The sequence below is a fragment of the Mugil cephalus genome, chromosome 14, assembly GCF_022458985.1.
Source record: "Mugil cephalus isolate CIBA_MC_2020 chromosome 14, CIBA_Mcephalus_1.1, whole genome shotgun sequence".
Taxonomy (NCBI): domain Eukaryota; kingdom Metazoa; phylum Chordata; class Actinopteri; order Mugiliformes; family Mugilidae; genus Mugil; species Mugil cephalus.
This window is the reverse complement of record NC_061783.1, coordinates 25,235,272-25,258,334: the sequence shown is the minus strand read 5'-3', so window position 1 is coordinate 25,258,334 and position 23,063 is coordinate 25,235,272. Positions and strand designations below refer to the sequence as shown.

At 48.1% G+C, this 23,063-nt stretch overlaps 4 protein-coding genes and 1 long non-coding RNA gene across 5 annotated transcripts in view; 2 read left to right on the top strand and 3 right to left on the bottom strand.

Moving 5' to 3' along the window:
• Positions 1–3,995: 3,995 nt before the first annotated feature.
• On the bottom strand, positions 3,996–7,374 carry anp32e (acidic (leucine-rich) nuclear phosphoprotein 32 family, member E). The gene is made up of 7 exons (XM_047604230.1): positions 7,176–7,374; positions 5,636–5,785; positions 5,177–5,299; positions 4,705–4,861; positions 4,528–4,637; positions 4,312–4,342; positions 3,996–4,237 (listed from the first exon to the last, which is right to left on the bottom strand). The coding sequence occupies exons 1-7, from the start codon at positions 7,227–7,229 to the stop codon at positions 4,137–4,139; spliced, it is 726 nt and encodes a 241-aa protein (XP_047460186.1). The 5' UTR covers positions 7,230–7,374; the 3' UTR covers positions 3,996–4,136.
• Positions 7,375–8,748: 1,374 nt separating this feature from the next.
• Positions 8,749–14,549, bottom strand: gabpb2a (GA binding protein transcription factor subunit beta 2a). Its single transcript, XM_047604227.1, has 8 exons — positions 13,929–14,549; positions 11,488–11,640; positions 11,177–11,344; positions 10,906–11,100; positions 10,317–10,470; positions 10,049–10,225; positions 9,839–9,957; positions 8,749–9,739 (listed from the first exon to the last, which is right to left on the bottom strand). The coding sequence occupies exons 2-8, from the start codon at positions 11,611–11,613 to the stop codon at positions 9,386–9,388; spliced, it is 1,293 nt and encodes a 430-aa protein (XP_047460183.1). The 5' UTR covers positions 11,614–11,640; positions 13,929–14,549; the 3' UTR covers positions 8,749–9,385.
• On the top strand, positions 12,089–15,187 carry LOC125019459. Its single transcript, XR_007114068.1, has 2 exons — positions 12,089–12,554; positions 14,545–15,187. It is a non-coding gene; the product is annotated as an uncharacterized LOC125019459 (long non-coding RNA).
• Positions 15,188–15,239: 52 nt separating this feature from the next.
• On the bottom strand, positions 15,240–16,876 carry mllt11 (MLLT11 transcription factor 7 cofactor). The gene is made up of 3 exons (XM_047604232.1): positions 16,709–16,876; positions 16,007–16,176; positions 15,240–15,849 (listed from the first exon to the last, which is right to left on the bottom strand). The coding sequence occupies exons 2-3, from the start codon at positions 16,172–16,174 to the stop codon at positions 15,757–15,759; spliced, it is 261 nt and encodes an 86-aa protein (XP_047460188.1). The 5' UTR covers positions 16,175–16,176; positions 16,709–16,876; the 3' UTR covers positions 15,240–15,756.
• Positions 16,877–17,493: 617 nt separating this feature from the next.
• The window catches only part of cdc42se1 (CDC42 small effector 1), a 9,389-nt gene continuing 3,819 nt past the window's right edge, over positions 17,494–23,063 (top strand). Inside the window, exons 1-2 of the mRNA XM_047604233.1 lie at positions 17,494–17,637; positions 22,111–22,310. Coding sequence (XP_047460189.1) covers positions 22,257–22,310 — 54 coding nt within the window. The 5' untranslated portion in view covers positions 17,494–17,637; positions 22,111–22,256. The remainder of the gene's footprint in view (positions 17,638–22,110; positions 22,311–23,063) is intronic.

Genomic DNA, 23,063 nt, shown 5'->3' with positions numbered 1-23,063 from the left:
AGGAGGGAGGAGGAGGGAGGAGGAGGGAGGAGGGAGGAGGAGGGAGGAGGTGGGAGGAGGAGGGAGGAGGAGGGAGGAGGTCTCTGGAGGAGGGAGGAGGTCTCTGGAGGAGGGAGGAGGAGGGAGGAGGTGGGAGGAGGTGGGAGGAGGAGGGAGGAGGTGGGAGGAGGTGGGAGGAGGGAGGAGGTCTCTGGAGGATGGGAGGAGTGGGAGGGGAGGAGGAGGAGGAGGGGAGGGGTGGGAGGAGGTGAGGAGGAGGTCGGTGGGAGGGAGGAGGTGGGAGGAGGTGGGAGGAGGTGGGAGGAGTGGAGGAGGGGAGGAGGAGGAGGGAGGGAGGTAGGGGTGGAGGGTAGGAGGAGGGAGGAGGAGGGAGGAGGTGGGAGGAGGTGGAGGGAGGAGGTCTCTGGAGGAGGGAGGAGGTCTCTGGAGGAGGGAGGAGGCGGGAGGAGGAGGGAGGAGGAGGGAGGAGGTGGGAGGAGGTGGGAGGAGGAGGGAGGAGGTGGGAGGAGGAGGGAGGAGGTCTCTGGAGGAGGGAGGAGGCGGGAGGAGGAGGGAGGGGGTGTGAGGAGGTGGGAAGAAGCCGGAGAAAAACCCTGCAAACATGCAAACATGTAACCTCCCCCCAGAAAGTCCCGAGCTGGACTCGAACCTTCTCGCTGGGAGTGTTTCTAATATTTCTGAATGTTTCTAATGTTTCTAATATTTCTGAATGTTTCTAATGTTTCTCAGTGTTTGAGCCTTTTAGCGGTGATGGATGAACACAGGCTGAGGAGAAAGTAAACACAGCTCCATGACTGATGAGGTGATCGGGCTGAAAAGCGTTTTACAGCAGGTTTAAGATATTTAAAGTTAGACGCTGGGATATTTAAGTGAGGACGTTTTACACATTAATAACATTTATAAGTCTGTTGATGGTGGAAATAAGATCCGTCCCATAGACTCTGCAAACATGGCGCCGTGGTGGGAGGTGACAGACTGTGTCCTGTTGATCATGTTTCAGGCTCAGTTACCTCAGACCAGCATCATTAAAACCACGGCTCAGTAAATAGTAAATAACATGAACTCAGAGCTTCTGTAGCTTCGCTAACAGGAAAAACTTAAACTGAGATGGAATCAAAATAAAGATGATGAGTTCTTCCTCCTGCTCCAGATCAAACTGGCACTGATCTCGTAGCGTAGCTTAGCATAGCTTGGTGTAGCTTAGCATAGCTTAGTGTAGCTTAGCGTGATTCATGGATGTTAATAAAACATGTAACCCCCCCCCCCCCCCAGCTCACTGACAGAGAGAGAGAGCAACATGAATCAGCCTCAAAATAAATAACTCAGTTACACTGAACACAACCACAACCAACACAACCAACAGAACCAGAACCACAACCAACAGAACCACAACCAACAGAACCAAAAGAACCAGAACGAGAACCAACAGAACCACAACCAACAGAAATACAAGGAAACAGGAGGATGAGGAGTGTTTTTAAAACTGAATCTGTCTCATGTGGTGGAAGCAGCAGATTAGTCATCACTGCTCACACATGCATGATCTAACACACACACACACACACACACACACATACACACACACACACACACATACACACATGATCTAACACACACACACACACACACACACACATGATCTAACACACACACACACACACACACACTGACACTGTTAGAGAGAGTGTGTGTGTGTGTCGTGACCTACATCTGCTCAGCTCTTCATCACACATCACTGACTGTGTTTCCGTGACGACGGCGGTTTGTAAAACATCTGAGTTTTGATTTATTTACATGTTGTTTGGTTTGTGCAGCGAATATTAATGTAGACTTTATAAGGTTCTATAATCCTCCACACAGAACAGGAAACATCTGCACAGCAGCTCATCACAAGACAAGTTTCTTCTTTATCCGTCATGTTCATAAAAGTCATTAATACTTCAAACCACCTCAGCCTCATTTACACTCGTTGTTTTTATTATTTTTATATCGTTTCTCTTGTCCACCTGGTGTTATTTCTTCTTTCTGAGGTAAATATAAACGTTCATAAAATAATCACCTGTCAGTATTAGTATTTCATCATTCAGTGTTTTCTTGCTCCTCTGCTACTACGTTATTTACGTAATGAAGCTCAGTGACACGCTGAGAAAGAAATAATAATAACTCAATATTATTTAAAGTCTTTGCATTCTTCTTCTTCATTTATGAGTCCTACTGAATTTTCTTCACCTTCATTGATTTTTGAGTTTCTCCTCTTCAGCCTCCATGTTTCAGTCTTCGTCTTCTTCTGTCCTGTAACAAAGTGGTTAATGCACTAGCGCCTCGCATGGTGGTGGGAGGTATTACACCTGCCGCTGCGTCATGTATGTGACGACATATTTACCGTAGCAACAAGAGCTAAAAATACTTCCTGTTTATTCTACACAATCTACACAATCTGCACAATCTACACAATCTGCACGGGTCAGAGAGTGTGTGTGAGTTCAGTTCAGACTGTTGTGATGTTACGGGGACCGTTGTCTTCATGAGGTCCTCACAAAGACACAGAGTCTGTGTCTCATAAAAATAACATGAGAAGCTAAAAGCTTTTAGTCTGAAAAGATTCAATAATTCACAGACAACACGCTAACACGCTAACACACTATCACGCTAACACGCTAACACACTAACACGCTAACACACTAACACGCTAACACGCTAACACACTAACACGCTAACACACTAACACGCTAACACACTAACACAGGCTTAAATCAACACTCGCTGCATTTCTTCATTTTTTTATTCAAACCTTAACATCATTTTTTTCCAGTTACGACAGAATCAGGGTCAAAGGTCATGACGGGGTCAAAGGTCACGGACGGGGTCAGCTGTGACCTCGCTGCAGGAAATAAACAAATTTACAAAAGTAAAAGCCGGAAAAAGGGGGCGAGGGGGAGTCCATAGTAAACTGAAGGTTTGATTGACAGATCAGCCTGAACCAAATTTACCTGAACATGCCACAGCTCATTGCGGTCAACTGGGCGGGGCCTATGATTGACCTGAGGGCGGGGCCTATGACTGACCTGAGGGTGGGGCCTATGACCGACCTGAGGGCGGGGCCTGTGACTGACCTGTGACTGACCTGAGGGCGGGGCCTGTGACCGACCTGAGGGCGGGACCTGTGACTGACCTGAGGGCGGGGCCTGTGAGGGCGGGACCTGTGACTGACCTGAGGGCGGGGCCTGTGACTGACCTGAGGGCGGGGCCTGTGACTGACCTCGGGGTGGGGCCTGTGACTGACCTGAGGGCGGGGCCTGTGAGGGCGGGGCCCGTGACTGACCTGAGGGCGGGGCCTGTGACTGACCTGAGGGCGGGGCCTGTGACTGACCTGAGGGCGGGACCTGTGACTGACCTGAGGGCGGGGCCCGTGACTGACCTGAGGGCGGGGCCTGTGACTGACCTCGGGGTGGGGCCTGTGACTGACCTGAGGGACCTGTGACTGACCTGGGGGTGGGGCCTGTGACTGACCTGAGGGCGGGGCCTGTGACTGACCTGAGGGCGGGGCCTGTGACTGACCTGAGGGCGGGCTAAAAACATTAATAAAACAACAAACAAATAATACTAAGCCCCGCCCACCTCCCTGTTAACCCTCTACAACAAACCAAACACACACTTCACTAAAGCAGCTCTTCCTGAAGGGGGCGCTCTCCTCTCATGAATAGTTGACAGACTGATGAGACTTCCTGTTGCCGTGGTAACAGGCATGTCTGTGATGATGTTCCTGGAGGCGTGTCCTGAGAAGACGAGGCGAGGAAGAGTCGGAGCGGTTCAGGAGGGAAACGTGTCTTCAGATCAAATCTCTAACATTATCTAGAACAAAGTGGACGCGATGGACCCAACCAGGACCAGGACCAGGACCAGGACCAGGACCGGGACCAGGACCAGGACCGGGACCAGGACCGGGACCAGGACCAGGACCGGGACCGGGACCGGGACCGGGACCGGGACCAGGACCGGGACCAGGACCAGGACCGGGACCAGGACCGGGACCAGGACCAGGACCGGGACCAGGACCGGGACCGGGACCGGGACCGGGACCGGGACCAGGACCGGGACCGGGACCAGGACCGGGACCAGGACCAGGACTGGGAGCACTAGTCGTCTTCGTCATCCTCATCTTCCTCGCCTTCATCGTCCTCGTCTCTCTTCCTCTTGTGTCCGTGGACGGCGGCCGCGATGGCGATGGCGGTGTCCTCTGCAGAGACAGAACGGACCAATCACAGCTCAGCTCAGGTTCACCAGCACTAGGACACACCAGGCTTCACTCACCTTCCTCGTCCTCAGCGTAGTCTTCCTCGTCCTGACGGGAGACAGAATGAGACGGGACTAAAACATCATCCTCATAAATGATATAAATATTCTGACTCCATGTCTCAGTGTGTCTCCGGTTCTTCTCCGGTTCTTCTCCGGTTCCATCGTTCTGATCTCACATTCCTACGGGACGGCCTGTGTGGCGTAACCATGGAAACAGCTGGACCTACTCACCTGGTCGGGCCGGTTCACCTGGAAGCCCCGCCCTCCCTGTCCTCCCTCTGACCCGTCCTCGTCCTCGTCCTCTTCATCATACTCGCTGGTTGGCCCCGCCCCGTCCTCGTCTGTGGACAGAGACAGGGTGAGACGGAGACACCAGGAAGCAGCCGGGGGACGGGGACAGAGCCTCACCCTCGTCCTCGGAGTCCGGCGCCTCGTTGTCCTCCTGGTCGAAGCCGTCCAGGTAGGTGACCTGAGGCAGCAGCTCGAAGACGCTGTCCCTGTAGTCCTCCAGAGACGTGATCTCACAGTTGAACAGGTCCAGACTCTGCAGGCTCTTCAGGTGTTGCTGTGGCAACAAACCATAGCACGTTAGCATGTTAGCATGTAAGACGTAAGACATTGGTTTTGTATCTCATGTATGGGACGTGTCCTTCTTACAGTAGCATAGAATTACACAAGAATATTTACAGGAAACAACAAGAACAAAACTGAAAGAAAAAATAACAAATCTGTAAAATCTACAGAGGAAAATACAAACTGATTAAAGTGCAAAATGGGAACTAAAATGAATAGAATATATAATAGAACTGCTTAGATTATAAAATGACGTTAGCCCGTTAGCACATTAGCCTGTTAGCAGCGGGGACAGGAAGTGACTGACCAGCGCCTCCACCGTGCTCAGCTCCTTGATCTTGTTCCCACTCAGGTTTAGGTATGTGAGGTTGGGACATTTCTCCGACAGCGTCTCCAGGGAACCAGACAAGTTGTTGTCACTCAGCTCCAACTGAGGAGGACAAGGACAGGACCAGGAGGACCAGGACCAGGAGGACCAGGACCAGGACAGGACCAGGACAGGACCAGGAGGACCAGGACCAGGAGGACCAGGACCAGGACAGGACCAGGACCAGGAGGAACAGGAGAAGAACATTCCTTTAGGAGAACATCAACTCCTTCAACTTATATCAACTTGATAAAATTATGAAATCTGTTTGAGACTCTAAGGTGACACCTGCTGGACCAACAGGAGAATTACAGTCACAGACACACCAGGACCAGGACCTGGACCAGGACCTTTTAGACCCCCTCTGACCCTGAGCCGGACTCTACCAGGTGAGTGTACCTTGCGTAGTTTGGGCAGTGAAGGCAGCTTGGACAGAGAGTTCAGACCCACGTTGACCAGACTGAGGAACTCCAGCTCTTTGAACTCGTCAGTCAGACCCTCCACCTCCCCATCAGCAGAGCGACTGTTATCCACCACCAGCTCCACGATCTAGGGGGGACAGGAGAGTACAGGTACACGGGCACAGTGACGTTCCTCCTGCTCCCAGCATCTACTTCCACACTAAATACAAACACACAATTATAATTATTCTATCTTTATTTATTAACTGCGTTCTCATTCATTCTACATCTTCATGATGTAGGAGCACAGAAGACATGAGGACGCATCTCCTCGTCCTCATTGCTCAAATTTAGGCTAGAACTCTGGTTTTAGTTTCTATCCAGGTTCCATGACGTCACTTCCTGTTTTATAGCAATAAACCAAAGCAATAAACAACGTGAACATACATCATCATCATCATCCATATATAAAAACCATAGAAAAACATTAACTACCTGACATATAAGCGACGTGAACCTTAGCCCCGCCCACTAACGTGGAGACAGTAGAGGATGATAAAGAGCCCCGCCCCCTCCCTCCCCCCAGCAGCTTTAATAACACAGGGGGATGAAGAGGCCCCGCCCCCTCCCCCCAGCAGCTTTAATAACAGAGGGGGATGAAGAGGCCCCGCCCCCTCCCTCCCAGCAGCTTTAATAACAGAGGGGGATGAAGAGGCCCCGCCCCCTCCCTCCCAGCAGCTTTAATAACAGAGGGGGATGAAGAGGCCCCGCCCCCTCCCCCTGATCTTCATCCTCCATCTGCCGGTCCTCCGGTCCTGACACAACCGTTCCTGCTTATGTAACACTCCGGGCTCCGTTACTGTAACGGCACCTTGTTTCTAACGAGTAATCACGTTACCGTAAAGCGGATTTAACGGTCGTTTCTGGCAGTGAAGCCCACATATGTCGCACTTGTCAGGCCATTAATCCGCTCTCGGTAACGGTAAGCCGGTAACGCGTTACTGAAAGAAACCGACCTGAGAGCAGCGCCGAGCCGGGTCCAAAGTCACTCAAACGATCGTAGTACCGAGGGATACCGAGCCGGGAGACTTTGGACCGGGACCGGGCTCGGTAACGGGCTCGGTAACAAGTCGCTCCGAGACGATTCTGTCTAAGTTTGATCCTCCGGGATTTAAAATGTCCGCCGGAGGACGACGGTCCGTGACCGAGACCCGGAGCCTGAGAACAGCCGCGTCGGTCGAAGCGAACCCCGTTAGAACTCAGAACACAACCGAAGTCTGGTCGTTAAAAGTTAAAGCTAAAGTTCTAGTTCCTCAGTAAAACATCCCGGAGAATGGCACCGTAAACCGGCTTTACCGGAGAGCGCGAGGGGGCGGGCGGACCGAGCCCAGAGATGCTTCACGTCCACCCGGTACCGGTGCCAGAGACCTCCGTGAGGGGGTCCGAGGGAGCGGGGGGAGCGGGGGGATCGGAACCGAGCACCGGACGAACATCACCTCCGGCAACATTATTACGTTAACAAAGGAAACGCCGCTCACCTCCGCCGGGCTCCGGTTCCGTACTTCTAACGTGATCCTCTTCTTCATGTCCATCCTGAGCCGCGCGCGGTGACCGTTCCGTACGTGGCCGTGAGCTGGTGACCGAGTCCCGGATCAGAGCTGCCTGCCCTCCGCTGATGGCCGCGGTCTGCGCACTGATCCTCCATGATACCCGGCGCCCCGCCCCCTCGGCCACAGCCACGCCCCCGACGCGAGGGGCTGGCCCTGCGTGTCTGATTGGACGATGGACACGTCAATCAAAACCTAACTTCAGATCCAGACAGATTGAGCACCACTACACATAAACACATAAAGCAGGATGGAGCAACTACAAAAGGCCAATAAATAGATAAAACTACACTAAAATAACCAAAGACATGAATGTCAGAGGAATAAAAGAGTTTCAGGCAGACGAACACATGACAGGAGAAGAAAAGACGTCGGTTGTTTTCCTGAGTTTGTTGGTCACTAAAGCTGCTCCGGTCCCTAAACTTCACTCTCACCGTTAAATCATGATATTATTATTTTATTTTTTTAATCTCTCAGCGTGAGGATGGGAAAGCAGCAAATGAGAGAGAAACGCAGCAGACTGATAACCTCAGTGAATTTAGAAACGGGGTTTTTTCATCGCTGCAAAGCCTCATGGGAGCTGTAGTTGTTAAAGCTATTCATCCTACAAATGAAAACAGCTGAACTGTTTGGTGTGTACACATACACTCAAACAGTACGTGTTTTCCATGCATGTTCATACATATATATACATGCTCACTCTCATATCTGATTTATATTCTGTTTGCTTGTAATATTTCATTCGTATTTTTATATGTGTGTGTTGAATGTTTCTGTTCCTCGCTGTGGAATAACCATCTTATTTCATCTCATCCACAGGTGTCAAACATTAGGAGACGCTCTGATCTGACCTATGGATTAATCTGCAAAGTTCAAAAATTACAATGAAAGTAATAACTACAATTCTTGCAATAAAAGTCTGATAAAACCTGTTATTCTAAGGTTTCACAGTTTTAGCTTTAGAGTTGTGGACATGGCTCAACACCGACAAATGTTCCTTTACAAATGTTCAGTTGTTCTTTCCATGTTTAGTAATAGTTCATTACATGAAACCACTTTCATCACGTTCTTCTTTGCACTAAAACGAATGGAAACATCTGTAGTTGTTGTTCATGAGTCGTGATTCTGTTGTTACTGGTACAATATTTCACCATCATTTATTTCATGTTCCCTTTATCTGTCCTCATATGTCCTGATTTATCATCTGTCCCCGTCCTCCAGAGTAAACGATCTTCTACTTCCTGTTTCTAGTCCACTAACATTTACTAAATATTGTCCATGTGCTATAGACCAGCCTGTCCCGTCCCTCTTATGTCCCTCTTGCTCTTTAGGCTACACTGTCCGTCTCTATGTTCTGCTGAACACTCCTGGTTGGATAAACTGGGTTTAGTTGATCTGGACCTGAACACGTGGAACCTAACCTGATCCGGTCTAATGTCGTGTGTGAGGATAAAGTCTCGTTCCTGATGCACGAGGCCAGAGAAGAATCAAACAGATTCTGAAGTGTTATTACAAAGAACATGTTTATATTTCAGATTACAGGCAGCCATCTTCATCATCGTCATCATCATTATTATTACGTTGAAGCGTTCAGGTACAGTTAAAAAAATACAACTTTATATGTACATACAAAAAGGTCGGCTTCACAGAGCTTATAAAAATAACTATGATAACAGAGAGGACACAGTCACTGGTCAGAGGAACCGAGTGGACTGGACTGGACCTGCTGGGCTGGACCTGCTGGGCTGGACCCGCTGGGCTGGACCCGCTGGGCTGGACCCACGGCTCCAGGTGACTGTGTCGTAGTGATGCAGCTGAACCGCGCCCCCCTTCCTCTGGTCCCTGCTGCTACTGGTGCCAGGAGACCCGGGTTCTGAGGGGTCCGTTCAGCCTAAACTACCTTAGTCCATGTCACCCCAGCTGAGACCAGTTTGGATGAAGGATGTTGATCCAGATCAGCCCCCCCCCCATGTGATTAATCATAATTAGTGAACCAGCTGAGGGTTTCCATGGCGACATTAACAGATTAATTAACAAACAGGAAGTCATGTCTGGGAAGAAAACGAGGTCCAGATAGGAGACGTGATGGGACGGGGACCAGGACGTCCTGAGGAGTCCGTGTCTCCCCCCCCTCCCTCCTGTTAGGAGCTCACCTCCGTGGCCTCTCCCCCCGTCTCCACCAGCGTCACCTGCCCCTCCTCCCCCTCCATGATGATGCCTCCCTCCTGCAGCACCACCATCTCCCCCTCCTCCTCCACCACCCCCGCACCCCCCTCCTCCTCGTCCTCCTCCCCTCCCACCACCTCCTCGGGGCTGGCGGCCATGTTGGCGGCGGCGGCGGCGGCCATGTTGGCGTTGGTGCTGTTGGCCTGGCTCTGGGACATGGCCTCCAGTTTGATGCGGTACTCCTCCGCCTCCTGCTCCTTACGCAGGAGCTGCTGGCGATATTCCTGGGCCTTCCTGTTGGCCTCCTGCAGCTGCCTCTGTAACAGCTCCTGGAGGAGCAGGAGCAGGAGGAACAGGGTTAAAGGAGGATAAAGAGAGGGTTGTTTCTGTCATTATTCTCTCTATCTGTGCTGGCGTCTGGTTCTCACCGTCTCTCCGGTGTCGTTGTGGTTGTTGGTGGTTTCCAGCTTCCTCTTCCTGGAGGGTGGAGGCTGAGGCTCCTCTGTCACCACCTCCTCCGTCACCGTGTTGGCCGGTACCGCCAGCACTGAACACATGAAACAAATAAAGGAGTAAACTCAGGAGCAGACTGAGGAGCTGGTGAACCAATGTGTCCTCGGTCTGATGCCGGTTCCTACTCTGCTGTCCGTGCTGCATGGTGACGAAGAACGGCTGAGACATCCCCCCGGTCGTCTGCAGGTTGCCATGCTGATCTGTTACTATGGTGATGACCCTCTGACCCCCCTCGTTGACCACAGCTGCATGCTGGATGTTGGAGTCCAGGGCACTGGCAGCCATCGCCTCCTCTGAATCTCCTGGACAACGAGACAAGATGGATGGACAGAATAATGAGGGATGGATTAATGACAGATGAATGTCTGTGCGTGTGCGTGCGTGCGCACATACCTGCGTTGGCCTTGTTGAGCAGCTCGGCCAGGTTGACCACGCCCCCCTGGATGGCAGGTATCCCCTGGATGATGAACTGTGGTTGGTTGGTGCTGCTGCTCGTCTCCACGTTCATACTCACCTGGTTCATGTTCACCTGGTTCTGCATCCCCTCCTACACACAGTTTGTATTTCTGTTACATGTTTCTGTTATACAGGTAAATGTGTTGGAGTCTGGACCCTGGGTGGAGCTGTGTCCATGTGACGTATGTTTGAGTCCTGCTGTCTCTTGAAGAGGACGTTTCAACATGAAGAATAAATGAAAATCAGTGTGATTGTTAAATTAGGAGGTTGCAGCTGTTTTGCTTGTAGACTTTAGCTTTTTCTGAAAGCTAACAGTAGCTAACGGTAGCTAACTTTAGCCCCTGTGAGACATTTAGCATTAACTTTATTATTTGTAACAGGTGACCCAGTAAAAGCCTGTGTAAAAGCCAGACAGACAGACAATAAGTCCTTTTATTCAGACTGTTCTCAGAAATATGTGAGAAGTTTTTTTTACATTTTAGCTCCAGATGTGTATTAGGATCATTTAACACGAGTCCAGACTCACCTGCAGCAGCAGCATCAGCTCCGTGTTCTGGATGTCGACGGCGATGTCGAACGGTGTCTTGTCAAACTTACTGAGCGCGTGCACGTCGGCGCCGTGTTTGATGAGGGTCTCTGCCACGCTGTGGTGGCCGTGCTGCGCCGCCCAGTGCAGCGCCGTCATCTTCAGCATGTCCTTGGCATTGATGTCGGCTCCGCCCTGAAACGACGGGACAGGAAGTCAGAGCGGCCTCCACACAGAGGGATCATCAGACACCACGTCGCCCTGGACTCACCCGGACCAGCAGCTCCACGATCACAGCGTGGCCCTCGGCGGCCGCCATGTGCAGGGGGGTCCGGTCCACCTTGGTGCGGGCGTCCCTGCTGACGCCGGCTCTCAGCAGGACGTCGGCGGTGGAGTAATGGCCGTGCTGAGCAGCCAGGTGGAGCGGGGACGTGCCCAGCTGCAGGGGACAGGAATGAATATTTGTGTCGCTGTGGGTGTGGACGGGTGTGGACTGTGGACGGGTGTGGGTGTGGACGGGTGTGGACTGTGGACGGGTGTGGGTGTGGACGGGCTAAACGAGGTTCGGCTGGACTGACTCACCCAGTCGGTGGTGAACGGCGCCCCGTTGGCCATCAGGTTCCGGACCTCGTCGTCCTGACCCTTCCTCGCCGCCTCCAGCAGACGCTTCCCCAGGTCCACCAGCGACATCTGACCCAGGATCAACATGTTAGACCGACAACACGTTAACGCCCCCTTAAACAACACCACAACGTGTCTATTATTATTTACTACTGAGAGGACGGAATAAGTGATTTTAATTATCAGACTGTACGTTTGTGGATTGTGATGAGTATTGTAAGTGTATTATAAGTATTTCTACTTTTAGTGCCTAGTTTTTGGACCATCTCTGTCTCACTGTACTTGTACGTTGACAATAAAGATTTCAGACTCTTTTTTAACTGATTTGTCTTTATACATCTTACTTCCATTTCTAATATTACTTTTATATTATTGGTATTAGACTGTGGCCTTGCAACTCTCACTTTATGGGACCAGCAGCAACAAAACTAATTCCTTCAAGCATTAAGAATATTCTGATTAAAGTCAAACCTTCAGACAATCTGGAGAACAATCTTTTCTAACTGATAACCTATTTAAATGTTAAATATAAAGGTAAAACCAAAAGTAGTAAACAACGACCGATTATACTGTGGAGTCGGGAGGAATAAATCTCATCAACTGAGTTCACGGTTTTATCCAAGACGGAAAATGGTCAGAGCCTTGTCCGGTAATGGAACTAGAGCCGGTGGTTGCGAAACTGTGGAAAAAGACGAGGTTTTCTTTCCGCGGCCGAGGAGCCATTTTACGCGCCTTCACGGGCAGAAAGATTCCGCCATGTGCCACGTAGCCCCGGGGAGCCCCACCGGCTCCACGGGGAAAACATCTACAATCACACCGACAGGAAACCGTTTCATATTAAGTTGTTGGTTTTCCGGGGGAAGTCACGGAGAAATTTCCTATTTTACACACGGAGAAAAAACTACTTCCACATCCGGTTAACTAGCGTTCTTCAGCGCAAACCGAACGGCTCCGCGGCGCCTCGTCCACCCACCGGCCTCCTCCGCGGCCCCGCACCGGCTCATTCGGTCAGGAGGGGCAGAAAAAAGGTTCGTTTTGTCCCGAGGAAAGCGACGCTTACCGAATCAGTGTTTGTTACAAGACAGCCGTGCAAATCTTCTCTGCTAACGTTAGCACGCTAGCCTCTGCTAATGTTAGCACGCTAGCCTCTGCGTCCGTGGAGGCGCTCTGCTGCTTTGTCGCTGCGTAGAAACTGAACGAAAATATGCGAATTTTAAATCAAAAGGCACAAAACATGGAGTTTATGCGCCACCGTAGTCCACCGGGCTCCTCTGGGCTCCTCCTTCAGGCTTCTCAGGGCTTCTAAGGGCTTGTTTACCGCAGAAAGTTACCGAGAGGCGGCCGTTACCCGCCCGGTAGTTATGGCTGTGGCCTTCAGAGTAAGAGCTGGACACGAACGTAGGGAGGTTTCATTCATTTGTAATTATTTGTTAAATTAATAAGACTTAGACTTTAATGATCCGCGAGGGAAACCGACTGGTCACAATGGACATGTTGCACATAAAAGAAACACTCTCAAGAATCACAAGTAAAAAAGAAATTAAAATGAAGAATAAGTAAAATCTAGTAAAAAAAAAAAAGTGTAATAAATGGAAAATGGAAAGAATTAGCATATGAACAAACGTACAAAAAAGAGAAGCGGGAGAATATACAATATATAGCTACATATGAATGATGATCGGTTGCAATAATGTCCATTAACATGAATAACATGGAGTTGTCTGTTGTTGTACAGTTGCATAGAGTTTGGTGTGAAAAGACTGACAACAAACTGCAGCAAAGTCCAATAAAATAATCCTGGCATCTTGTTGTTGTTTCCTATTTCATTGATGCCTCAGCTGAACAACAACGTACCTTTCTGGAACACTTATTTTTAATTTAGTCTTATTTTATCTTTATACTTGTGTTCATGTGCAACTAAGCTACTGCGACCAAGTGGTTTCCCTTATGTTTTATTAAAGTCTAAGTCTTGTGGATCTAAAGTGTTGATAGTTTGGCTTCATCCAGGGAAATGACACGTCAACAAGAAAACCTGTAGTTGTTAACCTGATCTAACTCGATCCGTTGGAACAGAAAACCTTTATTTGTCCCACAGTGGGGACATTGCATTAATCAGTCTGATGGACAATCAAACACCACCATGTTTGCTGTAATGTTTTAAGAATATAATTAAAATGTTTAAGTATCAGCGTAGTCCCACATTAGTCTCCTGTGAAGGAGCTAATCGAATAGGTGTTGAAATGATTACTGAAAATGTAACGCAGTGACGCAAATGCTTTTACGCTGAAAGCAAGGATCCGGAAGTGCGGTCTTCTTCTGCGCTTGTGTTTACCAGCTAGCTGTGTTAGCCATTAGCCTGTGCGCATGCAGACGGTTAGCAGCAGAAATAAGGCGACTTTTACCTTCTTCTCTGGGAGATTTTCGTGGCTTTACGGCTCCTGACGTGAATCACACGGTGAAGGCCGTCTGCCCGTGGACGGCGCCTTTACGAACACCTGCTTTTATTCTGCTTTTTGATACAAAAAATGGCGGCGGCGCGACACCGGAGGTGGAAGCCAGAGCGCGTTAACCTCCCTATGGGCGGAGCCGAACCGACGTCACGTTAGGATGACGTCAGGGGGGACCTGAAACTTCCTGTTAAATTGAAGAATCGCGCTTTAAGGTTTATATTTAACAAATCTACATCTCGTAATTATTTAGACATTGAAATCAACTGGAAAAATAAACATTGTGCAAAACTAAATGTAGTCACGTAAACCTGAATGTAAAAATATCATCACATATTTTGTACATGACAACGACCGGATTGAATTTGTTATTAACGTATTAGCATCGTTTGGAAAAACATTAGTTACCTGATTGTATTAAAAACAAGTTCAGCTTCTTTAATCGGATGGAATAGAAAACCCTTTATTTGTCCCACAGTGGGACATTCAACCATCACGGTCAGCTGTTTAACTATGTTAAGTTCCTTCAACATCACAAAATTCCCCTTAAACTGAAATATTTTCCCCTCAGGAATCATTGCATTTTTAAAAGAAAGGAAACGAGGATGACTCTGCACTGACAGAGACATCGAAGGTACAACTGAAAGCAGGAACAAAATGATCTGACCTCTATTTCAACGAGATGTGATGAGTCCACCTGCTGCCGGGAACATGTGTTGGAATAACGTTTGGCTTTTGCCTCATAAGTTTAGTTTAACCAGGGAGGTCAAAGAGATCTGCCTCCAAATGATCCACAGATGTGACCGTACTAATGCGGAGGCTGAACGGAGACGTTCATGGAAACCGTACATTTTAATTCACTTCTGATTTTTTTAAAAACAAGTTTCCTTCCTGTCTGAATCTGAGAAGTTAAACATGTCAGCTCCTACTAACAAGGTTTCAAGAATAATAAATAGATTTAAAGGAGCTGCCGAGGTAAACGAATACATCTTGTAGTGACACTGATACTGTAACGGAGCCTTCTGAGTTGATTTATCTGAATAAACATAAAGAGAAATAAAACTAACGCCCTGTGTTGTTTTTCTTCTGCCTGTTCTATAAGGAAGTCAAATATTTGGAGTTAACATATTTCTCTTGTTGCTGTTTTATTACTGATTTTATGATTTATCCCCAGTTCTTTCTGTTTAAATAAAAACTCATTTTATTGCTCTTTATTTCAGGATCTTCTTTTTTTGTTTGTTTTGTGATGTAAAACCAGGTCACACATGATGGATAAACTCAGTTTATTGAATCATAGGTGCAGGAGGAATAAATAAATAAATAAACGGACAGAATGAGAATAAAGTAAAAGGCACAGATGAATGAGTGGAGACGTCAGAGACCTGGAGGAGACGAGGCCTCGCTGGAATTCATGCATCTAATATATAAACTGCTCAGTGCTGTTCATATTATTTTGTCCACATTAGGAGTTGAGTCTGATCAGAATCTGGTTTCATTGATCCAGTGTAAACTCAGAGATCTGAGTTAAGAGCAGCGTCACATTAATAACCAACATTTAGGAAACCAGATCCACGCGCTCTGGTTCTAGTGTCACATCAGGGACAGATCCAGGTCAGTCAGGGTCAGGTGGATGATCCGGGGTCACAGGTGGATGATCTGGGGTCAGGTGGATGATCCGGGGTCACAGGTGGATGATCTGGGGTCAGGTGGATGATCCGGGGTCACAGGTGGATGATCCGGGGTCACAGGTGGATGATCTGGGGTCAGGTGTGACCAGGTGTGTTCAGAGCAGCAGGTTGAGGTCGGCCAGCAGAGCGTCCACATCAGCAATGGGAGCTCTCCAGTAGTTAAAGGAGGAAAACTCAGACATTTCAGCCTGAAGAAGGAGGAGGGGGAGAAGGAGGAAAAGGAGGAGAAGGAGGAGAGGGGGAGGAGAAGGAACAAACTTTGACTCAATGAAAACAGGAAGTAAAAGTCCATCAGTTTTCCGTCCGTTATGAACTTCCCGTCTGCCTGGACTACAAACGTCTCACCTGGTCGTCATGACTCCACAGCTGGGACATCTCGTCTTTTACTTTGCTGCTATTGGTGGACTGGACCTCGGTCCAGCCCAGGTCCTCCAGCTCGGACAGGTCCAGGGCCGGGATAGGCTGCCTCCAGAACAGGAAGGAGTCGTACTGGCTGCTGGACTTCTCCATCATGTCTGGAAAACACCAATACCCAGAATCCTCAGCTACTACAAACAGCCTGGATCAGTAAAGGTCTGGTTCTGTCTCTGGGGGTCTGGTCCGGTCCAGTTCCTCCTGGGTTATTTATTCCAGGCCTAAAACTGGAACCAGGTCACCGCCTCCAGTCAGACAGAAATAACTCTCCCACCAGAGTCCATGATATTTTCGGCTGATTTTATTCTGGGACATTCTGCTGACTCCCTCCCTGTTTTCTCATTGATTCTTAATTTTAGCAGGTGGCTGATGATCAGCTGATGTTAAAGGCGTTGGCCCGGAGCCCTGGACACCACGGACCCACCAACCACACGATAAAACAAACACAAAAAACAAAAAAACACTTTACAGGACGATTTAAAACGAATTCTAGACGTAAAACAAAGATTGAGATTATTTTCTATGTATTTGAACAGAGTCTGGTTTGAATGTCCTGATGTTTAAATGTGTGAATGACTCGTGTCATCAGACAGAGACTGAATGAAAATGATATTTGCCGGTTTATTTATTTACCTGCTTATTTACGGTGAGAGGATCAAGTCCGGCTCCGAGGTTCTCCGAGGTTCTCCGAGGTTCTCCTTTGTTCTGCGTCTTGTTGCCGGTGAATCAGATGCTGGTTCTGCTGCTGCAGGTTGACAACACACTTTAACACACCACCACCACTTCCTCACGCATTTCACAATAAAACCAGAAGTACAACATTAAACAGCAATAAACGCATCAATCATAGAAATGAGCACATTTCAATGACGTCTGGTGGAGGTTTCAGCTCTTTTACCTTATTAAAATCATGTTCGTGGTGTTTCTATGATGCACCTTATTTATTCATAGGCTTATTTTTAAATTACATCTCGTGCGTCTCGTGAGTTCAGCCGTTCAAACTTGACGATGACACGACACGAACCGATTTTGCGCTGTTTCGGTAAAAAATGATCTCAGTCAATAACGTAAGATCAAAGGACTCACGGACATTACAAACACAGCGTCACTGTTTTTATTATTAATATTTATATCAATTAAATGTAGCTTTTGTGAAATGATGGAGCTGATGTAGTGTCTGTTAACGGTCGACGGGGGGCGCTGTCTGAGTCAGCTTCACTAAAGAGAAATTATTAATGTGGATAAAAATGATGGTTATTATGGCTGATGGACTCTGGTTGAATGAAAGGCTTAAATCTGTAGTTTCTTTAATGGACTCTGGTGCAGGAAGGAGCATGTTGTGTTAGACTGTCCAGATGTGTGATGAGTGGCTTCGTCCTGCAGGAGGCGCTGTTGGGCTGAAGTGGGAGTGACCTGGGGGGGAGGGGGAGGGGTTAGGGGGAGGGGGCGGGGCAGAGAAGAATGAGGTCCTGTGGAGAACCATGGATTTCCTGGTTGGAGCCACACCTCAAAGACAGAGAACTGATCTCAGAGACCAGTTATTCAGCCGCCGCTCGTTTCTGGTGAGTCTGCTCCTTCTCCTGTTAAACGTTCTGATCCAGGTTCTGATTCAGGTTCAGGTCTAGGTTCTGGTCCAGGTTCTGGTCCAGGTTCAGGGCTGACATTGAAACTGAAGTTCAGAGTCCAGAGTCCAGCCTGAACAAAGGTTTGATGAGTAAATGATTGATTAATGTTGGTGGCTGGAATCCTTGACGTGTTTCTGCTTCAGTTTTCTGTTTTTTCTGGTTGTCTCTGTTTTTTCTGTGTTTTCTGTGTTTTTTCTGTTTTTTTTTTGTTGTTTTTTCTCGTTTCAATGCTGAGACGTTTCCACGTCTGTTTCTCTTCATTACGACATCGTCCAGTTCCTGATCAGGAGAAAGACTCTTCTGTTTCAGGGCTCAGAGATTTGTGGTTAAATTCCAGCTCATGTGTTCATGAGGAAAATAGAGCAAGATCTGATTAACTTAGCGTCGCACAATGACTGGAAGTAAGAGGAAACTTTAACCGGCCTCAGCTGTGTCAAAACTGAAGAAGTTGAGTTAGAGTCTGTCTGAGCTCCTGACAGCTCTACTGTCTGAGGCTTGACTCATGTAGGCGTTGTCCTGGTTAACTTAGCTTAGCTTAGCATGAGGAGTGGAAGTGGTGGAAAACTCTGAGCTTAGCTCTGTCAAAACCACAAAGTCAAAATGAAGAAGTTGATGATCACAAACCTGTTAATGCTTCTGCTGTCTAAGGCTGAGACTCATGTTTGCTTTATTCTGGTTATCGTAGCTTAGCATACAGATTGCTAGCCTAGCTATGTCAAAACATGAACTCAAGGACTTAGTCAGTTTGTTTTCCCCACTGACAGAGCTCACATCTAGCATCAGACTCACGAAGGCATAGCCACAGTTAGCTTAGCACAAAGGCTGGAAGTGGGGATGCACTGTTAGCCTCGCCTAGCTTTATCAAGGAAATCAGAATCTGTTGGAAACGTTTTTTTCCATCATAAAAATCAAGAACGGGTCTCAACTGAAAAGGATTTAAACTCATGACAGTCACTAAACTTTGGGTGCTAATGCACTAGCATTTTATTGCTAAGAAGCAGAAAGTGGTTAGTTTAGCAACGTTAAAGAAAATGAGAAAACCCGCGTCTGAGAAGCTAATGAGCTAATTCAGTTAGAACATCCTCCCAGTAACACTCATGTTAGCTTTTCTAGCTAGATTAAATGCTAATGTTAGGGAACATCAAACCCAATCACTGATATTAACATGCTAATATTAGCTTGCTAGCTAGCAAACAGGCCTCGTTAACAGCTGATTAAGTGTTCGCACAGATGCTAAATATTTTCTGGAACAGTTTTTTAAATTTGTCCTCAAACAAGAAGTTTAGTCACTAACTTCACTAATTTACACACTAATAAAACACAAACGTCGATACCAACGTAATGAGATCGATACTTAAGTTTCTCTCTTGTACGAAGTCAAAATGAAACAACAGCAAGTTGAATTAGTAAAAAGGTTGTAAGATACACAACAACAGAACAATGGGAACGAAAAGGCAGAGCTACAGAAACAGAGACGATCCAGGTAGAAATACAGATGGAAAATAATTTGTTTTACATTTTTTATAATATTTGTTGTGGTCACATAATTTGGTTGACTTTGTTTATTTCAGTGTGATGAGGGAGAGATTTAGCTTTATAACTGTAATTTCTGAACACAAACTGTAATTGAGATGGATTCAGACTGATGATGGATCCACCGTAATTATTAGTGAGTCTAAGGTCTGAAGTGTGTGACACAGCAGTGATCAGCAGGAAGGAGGTCGGAGGTCGGAGGTCAGAGGGTTTCCAGCATCACGACGGACTCGGACGAATGTTTCAGGAAACTCTGAGCCAAAAATACCCGGTCGGTTTTTCAGCGTCGACGTCCAGATCTGGAGCCAAATTACAGGTCTGGAGTCAGTTTAGAGAAACAAACACATTTTACTGGCTCTGCTGTTACCACGGTTACGGTCTTATTATGGTCTGTGGTGAGTTGAATGAATAGCATTAGTTGCTAGCTTTTGATTCCAACTCACTTAGCATTAGCGTTAGGGGCTAAAAGCAGCATTTTACAGATTCTCCTTCCAGAATTAAATGTGTAGTTGCCTGAATGGAGTCTGGTTTAAAGACTAAGCACTAGTCAGTTTAGGATCAGGCTTTTTTAAAGAAATCTTTAAACAGGTCGTGTTGTCGTTGTTGTTGCTGTTGTAGAAACTCCTCCTGGCTGATGACCAGGTAACGTTTTTACCGCAGAGAGAAGACGACCCAGATTTAAATGTTTGTGGGAATCATTTCAAAACACGTCGACTTTCTCTCTCAAAGTTTTCAGTTTCTGGCTAAATCGGTCAAATTTTGAACAGAGTCTGGTCTGATTCCTGTTCTCTGCCTGTTGGGTTGAAACTGTCGACCGTTAAAAAACCTCAGAATGAAAAGAGCTCATTGTCCCCCCCCCCCATATAGCTCCCCCTCCTCTCCCCTTCTTCTTCTTCTTCTTCTTCTTCTTCTTCTTCTTCTCCTTCTCCTCCTCCTCCTGTCAGCATCTGCATTTAAAAGAGGAAGTGAACCAGAGACAGGAAATAAAACCCTCCATCGCTCATCAGACGAGTTTAAATAACGTTTCCTGGGTACCATGGTTACGGGTCTTACTATGGTCTGTGATGAGGCGAATGAAAAGGCTTCGGACACTTAACCAGGCCACTTGATTTTAACTCACTTAGCATTAGCATAAACGGCTAGTTGTTGATTCCAACCCACTTAGCATTAGCAGCTAGGTGTTGATTCCAACCCACTTAGCATTAGCAGCTAGGTGTTGATTCCAACCCACTTAGCATTAGCAGCTAGGTGTTGATTCCAACCCACTTAGCATTAGCGGCTAACTGGTGTTTCCAATAGAATCCGAATCCCTTTGTTAATTCCAGGGGGAAGTTTGCGTTACAGCAGCTTCTAGTCAAAGTGTCCAGAACAAAGAGCGACGTGTGCGTTAAGAATAAATACGAGTAGTAGACAATTATAGTGAGAATACACACATCAATGTAAAAAAACAAAAAAACAACATGTACAAGTATAAGTGAACCTGTTTTTCCGAGTTGTTGCTGTATAATAACATTGAACCCACTTAGCATTAGCATTAGCTGCTAACTGTTGATTCCCTGGGCTGTTTCCTGTTTCCCGTCTGGTTGCCATGGAGACCGTTGTGACTCAGCTCTTCCTGGAGAGGCCTCTGGCTTCCAGTGCCCTCCCTCCACCCCGACCTCCTCCTTAGACTCCATCACATGACGCTGAATTCCTCGGAGCTGAAGCGTGACGCGACACGTCTCCACATTCTTCTCTTATCTCCGACAAACACAGTCACATGATCCTCAGATGCATTCAGGTGCTTTTCAGATGGCAGGAAATTAAACTCTTACGGCGCAGATTTGTTTTAAATCATCCAACATGTCGACCTGAGGACCAGGAACCAGGAACCAGGGGTCAGGGACCAGGAACCAGGAACCAGGGAGCAGGGACCAGGAACCAGGGGTCAGGGACCAGGGACCAGGGACCAGGGACCAGGGACCAGGAACCAGGGACCAGGAACCAGGGGTCAGGGGTCAGGGACCAGGGACCAGGGGTCAGGGGTCAGGGACCAGGAACCAGGGACCAGGGGTCAGGAACCAGGGACCAGGGACCAGGGACCAGGAACCAGGGGTCAGGAACCAGGAACCAGGAACCAGGGGTCAGGGGTCAGGGACCAGGAACAAGGAACCAGGAACCAGGGAGCAGGAACCAGGGACCAGGAACCAGGAACCAGGGGTCAGGGACCAGGGACCAGGAACCAGGGACCAGGAACCAGGGACCAGTTTGTTCTGGGATCTTTGGGGTTCACCAGAAAACGCCCGGAAACATTTGCGCTCTGACACGGAGACAGTTTCCTGTTGTGGACGCGCCCGCTGTTAAAGTGTTGATGGTTCAATTCCCAAGTGTCTTCATGTCCTTCTGTGTCTGAGAGGACTGGGACAGACAGGACGTGGATTAGAGGACAGTTTAAACCAGGGGGGTCAGAAGAAGAAGAAGAAGAAGAAGTGTTGACCCGACAGTGGAGGAATAATAATAACTCATTTATGATCAAATCACTGATCAGAATCAATACATCAGTCAGTCATCGTGTAGATGCTGATCTGTCTCCTGTTCATAGTGTCCATCTGTAAATATAGACCAGCCTGTCCCGTCCCTCTTATGTCCCTCTTATGTCCCACTGTCTGTTCTCCAGCTCTAAGTTCTGACTGAACCTCTGGTTGATGATGAACTGGATTTAGTTGATCTGGACCTGAACACGTGGAATTAAAAGAAAGTTGTATTTTATCTAATCTGATCACGTCTAATCTAATATCTAATCTAATCTAATCTGATCTGATCTGATCTCTGATTTAAAATGATTCAAATCAAGTTAAAAGTGTAAAGATGAGTTTTTCTGTCCTTGTGTCTCCACAGTTCAACTTTGTCCTCGTCTGGATTTGAATCTGTCCAGGACCTCGTCTCCAGTCTCCTCTGTGGTTCTGTCTGAATGCCCCACGATTCTCCCAGGCTGCAGTTCCTCCTCGGGCCTGCAGGGCGGCAGCAGAGAGCGTAGAGCCGGCATGAGCGACTTCTGGCACAAGATGGGCTGCTGCGTGGTGGCCAAACCCCCACCGGTAAGGAACTGGTCCCACTGCCCCCCCACGGGGTTTCCCATCCGGAACCTGGACCAGAACCTGAACGCGTCCGCGCAAGTTCTCAAACTCACTGTAGTCCCCACAAATACACCTGTACCTGTACACACACACACACACACACACACACACACACACACACACACACACACAGACACCAGAACCAGAACCAGAATCTGACCTGACCTGACCTGACCTTATTGATCAGGACGTCCTGGCTGGTGGCAGCGTATCCGTGGAGGTTCTGGTCCTGAGGAAGTCCTGGTTCTTCCTCTGCGGTATTTTTAGACGTCTCCGTTTGTTCCATTGTTTTTGCAACAGGAAGTTTCTTCTGGAATAAAAACTCGTTTCCAGACGCGTCAGCTGAGCGGCGCTGGACTCAGAGTTCATCCAGAAAGTCCGAGTGTTTCATTATTAGTGGAGTAACAGTGGATCATCTGCTGCATCTACGTAAAACAACAAACACTCTTTTTATTTTCAGGATTCTTTCCTGACGTCTCACTTTTCAGTTCTGCTGCTTTTACAAATCTAATGATGTAATGACCCTGAACGCAGCGCGGTGTTTGTCATTGAACGCAGCGCGGCGGCGTCCCTGAACGCAGCGCGGCGGCGTCCCTGAACGCAGCGCGGTGTCGTCCCTGAACGCAGCGCGGCGTCCCTGAACGCAGCGCGGTGTCGTCCCTGAACGCAGCGCGCTGTCGTCCCTGAACGCAGCGCGCTGTCGTCCCTGAACGC

What these genes read in the sequence shown, in the direction of transcription:
- anp32e (XM_047604230.1), bottom strand. Translation starts at nt 7,229, where the DNA reads ATGGACATGAAGAAGAGGATCACGTTAGAAGTACGGAACCGGAGCCCG. An exon ending in TGAGCACGGTGGAGGCGCTG is followed by an intron (nt 4,862 to 5,176) that starts GTCAGTCACTTC and finishes TTGTTGCCACAG; the next exon opens with CAACACCTGAAGAGCCTGCA. An exon ending in AGGTGAACCGGCCCGACCAG is followed by an intron (nt 4,343 to 4,527) that starts GTGAGTAGGTCC and finishes GTCTCCCGTCAG; the next exon opens with GACGAGGAAGACTACGCTGA.
- gabpb2a (XM_047604227.1), bottom strand. Translation starts at nt 11,613, where the DNA reads ATGTTGATCCTGGGTCAGATGTCGCTGGTGGACCTGGGGAAGCGTCTG. An exon ending in TCGTGGAGCTGCTGGTCCGG is followed by an intron (nt 11,101 to 11,176) that starts GTGAGTCCAGGG and finishes CCGTCGTTTCAG; the next exon opens with GGCGGAGCCGACATCAATGC. An exon ending in ACAACGACACCGGAGAGACG is followed by an intron (nt 9,740 to 9,838) that starts GTGAGAACCAGA and finishes CTGCTCCTCCAG; the next exon opens with GAGCTGTTACAGAGGCAGCT.
- mllt11 (XM_047604232.1), bottom strand. Translation starts at nt 16,174, where the DNA reads ATGATGGAGAAGTCCAGCAGCCAGTACGACTCCTTCCTGTTCTGGAGG. An exon ending in TGTGGAGTCATGACGACCAG is followed by an intron (nt 15,850 to 16,006) that starts GTGAGACGTTTG and finishes CTCCTTCTTCAG; the next exon opens with GCTGAAATGTCTGAGTTTTC.